We start from the raw sequence: 10,056 nt of genomic DNA, 5'->3' as shown, positions 1-10,056 counted from the left end.
CGCCCGGCCCGGGCAACCGCAGCTGGGCGCCGGGGGGCGAGGGCGCCGCGGCCGGCAACGGCACCTCGCTGAGCCCGGCCCTGGCGCTGCCGGCCGTGGGGCTGGGGGTCTTCCTGGCGCTCTTCATCCTCTCGGCCATCGTGGGCAACATCCTGGTGATCCTGTCGGTGGCCTGCAACCGGCACCTGCAGACGGTGACCAACTACTTCATCGTCAACTTGGCCATCGCCGACCTGCTGCTCAGCACCACGGTGCTGCCCTTCTCGGCCACCCTGGAGGTGCTGGGCTTCTGGGTCTTCGGGCGCGTCTTCTGCAACGTCTGGGCGGCGGTGGACGTGCTGTGCTGCTCGGCCTCCATCATGAGCCTCTGCATCATCTCGGTGGACCGCTACATTGGCGTCAAGTACTCGCTCAAGTACCCGGCCATCATGACCGAGAGGAAAGCGGGGGTCATCCTGGTGGTGGTGTGGCTCTCCTCCATGGTCATCTCCATCGGGCCGCTGCTGGGCTGGAAGGAGCCCCCGCCGCCCGACGAGAGCATCTGCAGCATCACGGAGGAGCCGGGCTATGCCCTCTTCTCCTCCCTCTTCTCCTTCTACCTGCCCCTGGCCGTCATCCTGGTGATGTACTTCAGGATCTACGTGGTGGCCCGGCGGACCACCAAGAGCCTGGAAGCCGGGGTCAAGAAGGAGCGGAGCAAGTCCATGGAGGTGGTGCTGAGGATCCACTGCCGGAGCGTGCTGGAGGATTCCCTCTCCAGCACCAGGAACAAGGGGCACAACCTCCGGAGCTCGCTCTCGGTGCGCCTGCTCAAGTTCTCCCGCGAGAAGAAGGCGGCCAAGACCCTGGCTATTGTGGTGGGAGTGTTCATCCTCTGCTGGTTCCCTTTCTTTTTCGTCCTGCCCTTCGGTAAGTGAATCCCACCCCCCACAAGCCCCCGTGGTCCTGTGCCCGCTGTGCCTGATCCCCACCTGAGAGAAGTATCCCCCCCCCTTCCCGCCCTTATCTGTTGAGGCCCGCCATGGGCCAACTTTCCAGGCTCGCACGGCGAGGTTGGGGGACGGGCCCTTCTGCAATCCGGAGCTGAAGTCAGCCAGCTCCAAACTTCACAGTACGTGGAAACAGAGTTGCTGCCGGCTCCTGCCAGCCATTCTGGAGCCTCTCCGTTACGCCCACCACGAGGGCACTACTTTCCATCACAAATTGACTTCGTGGTGTAGAGAAGGAACACAAAAATGCCACCCACTTGCTGCTACAGGCTTGCTGAGCTGCCCGGAAAGAGCAGGAGGGTTTGGCCAGGCACGCTGAAGTTCAGGCGCGGGCAGGCAGGCACATGCAGAGACCGAATCCTGATGCTTCATTTGCACCGCGAGTGGCGAGGCTTTGGTATTCGCTCCCCCTCTCCGCTGTTTCCTTGCTGTGGGCCGTCTGAGTTGCTCGTGCCCCGCGGCTCAGGCTCCCCACGGGCAGCCCCTCACAACCCTCAGATGGAAAAAGGGCCCGATCCAAAGCTGACGGAAGTTAATGGAAAGACTCTTGTTGGCTTTGATGGGCTTTGGAGCAGGCATCGCCTTTGCAAGTGGAGAGGCCATCTTTTGAGTGTGGCTGTAAAAGTGGCAGTAGGGTTTTGGGGCTAACCCCCTGGCCTGGGCAACCCGTGTGTGTTATCGGGGATATGTATGGGAAGCCTCGAGCAGGGAAGCCTCTTTCTGCCTTGACTCCTACCAGTGTGTGTGCTGCTCCTCACTAAGGGAAATCCCTGTTCTGCCTTCACCCCCTGGAGACCCCGTGAAGCTGCCCGGTTTCAGGTGCCGCTGGCTCAGCCGTTCTCTGCTCCGTGCCTGGGTCCTAACACTCAGTCTGCTGGCAGTTTGAGCTGATGCATTGGGAGAGTTATTTAACTTTCCTGGGCTTCGGGGTGTCTGTATGTAAGAGGCATGCGGTCCTCGCCTCCCTCCCAGAGGGGGACCGATGCCGGGCGCACTCTGAGATGCTGTACAGGACAGAGCTGCAGTAGGATACGTATTGCCCCCTCCCCATCCCCTTGGCAGATCTTCCCAGCTTTTATTCTGAGTGTTAAAATCTTGCTGCCAGTGTTTCTGTAGCATAGTGGGAGCAGTCTCTGTCCTGCTGGGAGCAGAGCTGCCGGCTCCACACTCAGCTTTTAGCACCTTGCTTAGATGGATTTTCCCCTTGGAGCAGCCCAAGCCGTCTGCAAAGTAAAGGCAGCTTGAGACCCCCTCCCCCCGCAAACAGAAGTACTGTAAAAGGCCAGACTCTCAGTGGTTGTAAATCAGCATGGCTCAGCATAGTCTCTTATGTACGCCCCACCTTTTGCGAGCCATCCTTCTCCAACCACAGCCCAACTCAGGAAAGGAAACCGCTTTAGAGAAATCCTATAGCCCAGGACATTTCAAAGCCATCTCATGCCCTCTGTTACTGCTGCAGGGATGTCCGCAGGGTCAGGCAGTGGGCAGAATGCATCTTTTTGACGCTATCCGTGCTACTTTTTTTTCCCCCTCCATCCTGTCGTCATCTGACCCTACAGGGAGGTGCCAAGGCATCTGAGGCTCTGCCTGTCAGATCTAGGATACAGCACATCGATTTGGAGTCAGATTTTTTTTTTTCCCCAGCAATGTTGTCATTGCCTCTTAGAGGGGCTGAAGCAGCCAGATGCACTCAGTGCGTCAGGGAAAGCCAGCACGGCCGGGGACAGCGCGACTCGGTCTGATCAGCAGTTCTGGAAGCTGTTTGGCTGTGATGATTTTTTTCTCTCTTAAAGCTTTCGATCCACCGTGGCCAGCAGCACTTTGCAAATCTAAGTCGACGTGAAGGACTCGTGGTGGTCTGAGTTTGGGGCAGGGGAGAGGAGGGGTGGAGAACCAGGAGCCTTTGGGTTTGGGGGTTTAACCCTGCCAGAGACACTCAAGGCCGGTGCAAATCCCTTCTCTGTTTGCCTCTCATGATAAGCCAAGAGTCAGGGCACTGTAAGAATGAAAGTTATCGCTTCAAAGAGCCCACCTCTCACCTTGAGCGTGTCCTGTGCTAGTCAGAGCAGGAGAAGGGGAGCCAGGACTCTCATGGTTGCCCCAGGGTGACTTTAGGCAAGTGCTTTACTCTGCAACTCTACAATGGGATTTACCTGCCTTCTGCACAGTGTTATGAGGCTAAAGAGTTTGGAAAGAGGCTTGATCTACCCGTGCTGCAGTAATACAAAAGGAGTGGAGACACCAGTAGCAGAAGTGATATCTGCCATCAGCTCTGTGTTCCTGATGGTGTCGTGACCCCAACCATCTTCTTGACTAGTCAAGACAAGGTTGGTCGACATGCCCCTATTACCCCCTATCCTGACTCATTTGCCTGGCATTCATGAAGCTGGGGATGTGGAGCTTTTCTTTCTGATGGCAGCATTGCCATCAATAGGAATATTGATTGCCATCAATAGGAATCATTGGGTAGTGGTCCCAACCACGTTTCTTTTCAGGAGAAAATCTTTTAGTTTTCCGAGTTTGCGCCAGTTCGAGCTCTGGATGTAAATCAAGCTAGGCCCGTTGAAGTCACTGGCGCTCTGCTGATTGACGCTAGATGAAGATCTGGCTTTTCTCCTTGGAGCACATTTCCTGATCACATTTGCTCTCCCCATTTTCATGCCCTTTGCCAGGTTCTGTATGAAAAGGACTTGGCTGCGTGCTTCCCAGTGTCGTTTATGGCTCAAGAACCCCGCATAAATCCAGTCATACTTTTTAAGTTTTAAAAAAATCGCTGCCTCTGACATCCCTGAACTGCAATTTGTAATTTCAAATGTGAGAACCGCTCAGTAATCCTTAGCTAGATAGGGGCGAGCTTCTGAAAAGACCTTTCTACATATAGGCCTGGCTTGTCAGCTGATACAAATCAGTGGCATTCCAGTGCAATTCCTATGTAGCTACATAAATTCACCCCGCTAGAAGGCCTGGCCCACCCTGGGAACAAGCATCCTCAGTGGTTATCAACAAAGCAAGTAATTGATGTATTAATCAAACCAAAACAAATTGCAAAATTCATTTCAGGTTAAATTGAAACAATATTTTTTTCCACCTAAATAAAAACTTTAAACTCATTTTGGAACTGCTGAAATGTTTTTTTCAAGTTCAAAAACAATACGTGTGTCATGGGGGAGGGAGGTCTTCCATTTAAAAGAACTTAGAAAAAGAATTCAAAGCGAACAATCAAAATGTTTCCATTTGAAAATGCCAAATTAAATGTCTCCTTATTTTTTCCTCTTTTTTTTTTTAACTGGTATAAGTTTAATAATAGTTTGGTGGATCTGACTAGGCATTTTTCAGCGAATAAAGTATGTAGACAGATTTTTTGCCTAGCATTAGTTATCCAGGACTTGGGTAAAACATCAGGGTTCAGTTCTTGGTACTTGTGTGAGTTTGGACAACTTGTTTGATCTCTGTGAATCGGTTTGCACATCAGGAAAGCTAACAGTTGCCTACTTTGTGGGTTTTGTGAAGGTTAGCTAATGAATATAGCCAAAGCACCTTGAGAGAGATGGCTAACAAACTGTATTTAAAAAGCAGAAATATTGCTAGTGATTATTTTTTGGGTCATTGACTAATCTGCAAATGTACTGACAGTGCATTCAGTCCATTTTAAATCCAGATGTACTCCCTACTACCTCTGTGCAATGCTATCTGCTGCGTAACTCTGCTCCTGCCTGATTTTATGATGCATGTCCCCAAGCATGCAATACAATTGTCAAGAGCATCGGTGCAATTAATAAGAATATGTTTGCATGGCTAATGACTCTTTAAGAAGCTGTTTGTTTAACAAGGGATGAAATCCTAATCAGGAAAGATACCCCCTGAGGATGTATTCTTCCCTCTCCACACACGTGGAGCTTGTATTGACAGTCATGGGACATCTGCCTGCATACGCAGAGGGCAACACATGGACTCTGTGGGGCGCAGCGGTGGAACGAGGCCCGTTTATACCCTCCGAGCAGCTTGCATTGTATGCTTGCACCTTTCACACTGGCACAACTATTTCGAGTGAACCCAGGGTTTGGCGATATTTTTAAGGGAATTATGAGCCCAGAAGGGGCAGATACAGCCTGGGATTTCTTTAAGGTACCTAAGTCCCTGCTGGGAGTTAAACACATGCAGCTACTGTTGAAGGTCTGCCTAGGTGCCAATCTGCATTGGTAGGTTCCTAAATACCTTTAAAGATTCATCCAATGGACTTTATTTCTTTTCAGGTGCAGCCTTATATGTAGATAGCACATTAGGCTCCCATTACTTGCCCTCATTAAAAGGAAGTGTTGCTAGCTGTCTTCTTCTGCAACCCCAGTGAGAGGAAATTCCTAGCATATTAATTTTCTAATAATGCCAAGAGCAGGGTGGCAGAAGTGGAGGGAAGATGCAGAAGCACGTCCTCTTGTTGCTGGCCAAGTGGGCTGATCCTGCAGGGATACCTTCTGGTGCTGCAATAAATGAATATCCCACGGGGAGCTGAGATGGGACAAGTCAGGACTCAGAGGTGAGGGCCTGCCCATGTCTACACGCCAGACTTGTGCCTGCAGAGCAGTGATGACTTAGGGTAGCATGAAGGATCATCTCTGCCTGACAGCTGTGCCAGCAGGAGGCCTTACTCTGAAGACAGCTTCCAATGGCAAGACTGGACTTTGCCCAAAATAGCTTGTTGCACTCGGGGCTGGAGTAAACTCTAGCAACAAAGGCACAGGCACAACTGTCCCAGCGAAGAGCTCCTAGACATGGCCTCTGCCTAAGTGTGCTTCCTGGTGCTGCTCTTGCAGTAGTTGGGTTGGTGCGCTGCTCATTGATCAGGGCCGGGACTAGAGCCACCAATTTTAAATGATCTCACACCATCCTAGGGTTTTGGGCATTCTCTGAATTGTTTCTCAGTGGATTAAACATGTGCTCAGATTACTATCTGTCTTGACACAAGTGGCTAGTCAAAAATCTGGGGTCTGGTGGGTTGTTCCCTAAGTGCCTTTGAGGAGCTGGCCTGGGTCCATTAGCTCAGTCTGTGTGTGTTATTCAGAAATCACACCGAGCCAAAGGGTCTGCTGCACGGGCTTCCTCCAGTGTCTGACTTCTGCCTGATCATCTTTGCCATAGCAGGAGCTTTGCACAGTGCAACTGGTTCCAATGGCTGTTGCAAGAGTCTTGTAAATGCGCCAATCTGCCTTCCCTGGCCTAACATAACCTTCACCATTCACGATGATCATTAACGTGACCCAGAATTCGACCCACATGTAAGCCCCAGAGCCGGCAATATTCAGTTCTTCCCTGACATAACCTGTGGGTCTTCCCTGAGATAGCAGTATAACTGTTGTCAGATGGCCAAAGTCCATTAGGCCTGGTTATTGCATACCCTGAAGATTGGTTGTCTCATTCTGCTATGGTTGTTGCCTGTCTCATATCTTCTCAGGAAAGGTGTCCTCCTCAGTACCCTTTAATCTCCTTCCATTCTCGAAATGAGAGAGGGGGTCTCAGGTTTCTTCACACAGTACAGGCCCATCAGCTTGGTTCTTGATAGAGCCTCTTAAAAGTACAGTTCCCCACACTTCAGAAATTCATGCTGGGTTGTAAACTTTGAGGAGGGCAAGGGTGATGGTTGCTTGATTGTAATATTTAGACTGTTATTTGCATACTGGTTTCTAGCCATAACTGTGTCCAGAGTAGTTTGACCTATGGTGAAAACAGCCATTGATTCTCATGGCATTTCTGGCTAGGAGTGGAAGAGGAAATGCCTAGGATCCCAGGAGAAACTCTGTTCTCATCAGTCTTCCAGCTCTTTATTGCAGAATCAGGAGGCTCATACGGTATGGCTCAGCTTCAGGCCATTGGAGCCTTCCCTGCTCCCTGTTTCCCCACCAAAACCTTTTGACCTTCTTGGGGCTCTTCCAACAATAATGCTCTGCTCCGGTGGTTTGCCACTGCTCCACCATCCCCTGGGCTTTGGGAGGAATAAGGAGCACTTCACACTCTGTGAGGTCTAAAAGAGGTCCACATCTAAAATCATAGAACTGAACGTACCTTCTCATGGTACAAAAGCTAATTTCCAATGGACCTCTCAGTCCCACAACCAAATCCTCATGCACTTTTGGGTGTTTGAAATCCAGATCTGCTTTCCTCTTCTCTCCTTCAGTTGTCTTGCATTCTCCTAGTCTTCAGCTTAGAAGCTGGCCTTAGCTGGATATCTTAACTAACCTCTGTTTTTAAGACTCTCATTCCTCTGAGTGATGCTTTCAAGTCTTGACATAGGAAATCGTCCACCTTGTTCCGTGTCTGCTGCTCTGCCCAGCTATCTTGGCGCTTACTGCCTAGAGCGGGGAGACTGGACCTGATGATCTGCAAGGTCCCTTCCAGCCCCGAACAATATATGAAAATCTGTGAATCTGCTCTTGGGAGAAGAGAGTGCTCTAAATATCCCTGCTTAGTTTAGAATAGTCTGGGATATTTTTTTTTCCAGAAAAATGGGCCAAAAGTAAATAAAAGACCAAAGGCTGGTTGTATATTTAATTATAGCGACTCAATAACATTTGTAAATGTTGTTTTCCATTTCCTTTTGCAGTAAATGAAGAGGAAAATTGGATGTAAAGGACCTGAGTGGTATCTGTCTAGTAATTTGAGAGCCCCTTACAGTCTTTCCTGATTTCTACTGTAGAAGCCAAGAAAGCCTGGCAGAGCAACAGAGCAGATATATGTCATTTGGTTGTATATGTTCAGGTATAGTCAAGGTGAATAACTTTTGGGTCCCAAAAGCTGGGATATAGCCCCTGATGCTACTTCGGTCTCAGCCCTTCAGGACTAGAAGTAATTGTAAGTGGAAATGGAAGGAGGGTGATGAAGCCGCCTTAATGCAGTGTTGCAGGCAGGGTGATTAGTTTTGCTGAGTGACAGAGTTGATTAGCCTTGGCACAGTGTCACACAAGTAGGGCTTTGCTGTCTTACTAATTAGCTCTCAGCATGACACAGCCTGGCGTGGGAATGCTCAAAAGGAGCGGGGTGGATGGGGCGATTCTTTATAAACTCTCCTGTCAGATACTCTTGCAACAAAGTCCCCAAATTTAGACTTGTCCCAGAAACTTTGGAAGAGCTGATCACATTGTGCACAGTGAGTAGAAATGATGAACTGATCGAGTTGTGTCCAGATGTTGTCCTCTTACTCTTCCAGCCTTATAGAGAGTGGGTTTCTTGTGATCTGACTCCATGTTCTGTGCCCAGGATAGAGATTTAGGCACCCAGGTTTGTAAAGCGGATCTGTTGTGTTTGCCTGAAGTCACACAAGGATGCAACAACAGAGCTGGAAATAGAAGTCAGAAGTCCCACGTGAAACCAAGTGAAATTGGATCATGTTAAATAAATTGATTCTAAGTATATTGTGGATTCCACGCTGGATTCAAAATAGTAAAGTTTTGGGGGTGGGGGGGGTTAATAGATAAAGGTAAGGATTTTACAGTGGATAGAGTTATTGGGAGTTACAGCAATTGAATTCATGACTGTGCTGCTGTCTGCACAGCTATGTAATGCTTTTTGATAAGTCATGTCTTTGTTTCAGAAGAGTTAGTAATACCAAGCATCAAAATCTATCTGGTTCCCAATCAGAGAATGAAAGACAGGCGGCTGGACCTGAGAATCAGCTGTGTTGCAGGCACCAGGGAGCCCAAATCAGACTCGTTGCCTAATGATCTGAGCACAGGACCGGCAGCCGGACACGCTTGGTCTGGTTCTGACGCAGACTCCCTCCGTGGTCTTCAGCAACTTTGAGGGTGCTTTGAGGATGCATTAGTTCGTGTTCATGCCGTGCTTGGAAAACCACGGCAGTTGCTGTTATTATTGGGCTAAACTCTCTGCTGATATCTCGAGAATGGAAGAGCTCCAATTTCCAGCCACCAAAAAAAAATTGCCCAGGGTAGTTAGTCTGATATTATTTAAGAGCTGTTTCTTGCTTTCTCGTTTCTGTTGAGAGCCAGAGCATGACCTCTTTGGTCCTGATATTTCACCCCAGATATATTTCATTTCTTCTAAGGGGGATGTTCTTGATTTAATTCAGACTGAAGTGCATAGTATAAATATGAAATGTTTTGTTTAAGTAATAAGTCCCATAGCCTTGTTACGCCTGTCCCGCAGTTATGGCCCAGACTACTTAAATAGCCTGTTCATCTTCGTTAATTCAAATATGGGTAAATATTTGCTGATTAAATCTGATAACCTTGTTAATGAAACATAATTGGCGCTTGATATGCAGCCACAAGTGGGTGGGGCTGCAGCTTTGAATGCTCTTGTAGCACATCTCCTTAATCTTCTATTACCAGCTTGTTTCTAATTGATCCTGCCAGAACAAATACAATTACCTAAAGCTACTAACCCGTGTGTCATTACAGCAAGCAATGTTCTAAAGGCATCCTATCTGCAAAGCAGTGCTGCCTAAAAAACTTTAATTACATAGTTGCCCAAGATAGTGAATACCTTACACTGTGTACGCTCGATGCATTTAAGGAAACGGATTAATCTGCTATGAAAAACAACCTCAAATTATATCCGGTTTGATGAATCGAGACTTTTATTTCAGATGGTTATCGAGCCCTGTTCTAGAGGGTGGAGCTGGCATCACTATTTATTTAGTCTGCCCAAATAAGACCCCTTTTTTATTTGTTGTATATACCAACCTTACCTACTTGAACTGAAATTTCCAATGCCAGGTGCCTATCAAAGAGTGTTTTGGAGCAGGGGTGTTGGGGTTTTTTGGGGGAGGCAGGGACTGGGAGGGACACATCTAAGCAAAAATGCCTCGGGTACTTCTGAGAATTAGGCTAGACTAGAGGAAAAGATGTTTTTGTCCACGTTACAAAATTCTGGCCACCTTTTCTATGGAAAACACTAGCAAGCCTGGTTGTTGGAGCAGAGATTTGGAATTTTGCACGGAGCGGCCTTCAGGTCGGGGAAGTGAGATTTGCCGTCGCTGTAAAAAATCTCCTTAAATTTAGCCAGGTTCCAAGCCATAGTCGTCATTGACCACAAGATGAATGTAAACCTGCAATAC

General features: G+C 48.5%; 1 protein-coding gene across 1 annotated transcript in view; it reads left to right on the top strand.

The window, feature by feature from the left end:
• Positions 1-8: 8 nt before the first annotated feature.
• Positions 9-10,056, top strand: part of ADRA1D (adrenoceptor alpha 1D) — a gene marked incomplete at its 5' end in the record, with an annotated part of 69,081 nt that continues 59,033 nt past the window's right edge. The window contains one exon of the mRNA XM_019553447.1: positions 9-909. Within this exon, the coding sequence (XP_019408992.1) occupies positions 9-909 (901 nt within the window). The remainder of the gene's footprint in view (positions 910-10,056) is intronic.

The sequence above is a fragment of the Crocodylus porosus genome, unplaced genomic scaffold (assembly GCF_001723895.1).
Source record: "Crocodylus porosus isolate Cpor-Errol unplaced genomic scaffold, CroPor_comp1, whole genome shotgun sequence".
NCBI classification, from domain to species: domain Eukaryota; kingdom Metazoa; phylum Chordata; order Crocodylia; family Crocodylidae; genus Crocodylus; species Crocodylus porosus.
Note: the sequence above shows the minus strand (reverse complement) of the source record. Positions and strands in the feature narration are given on the sequence as shown.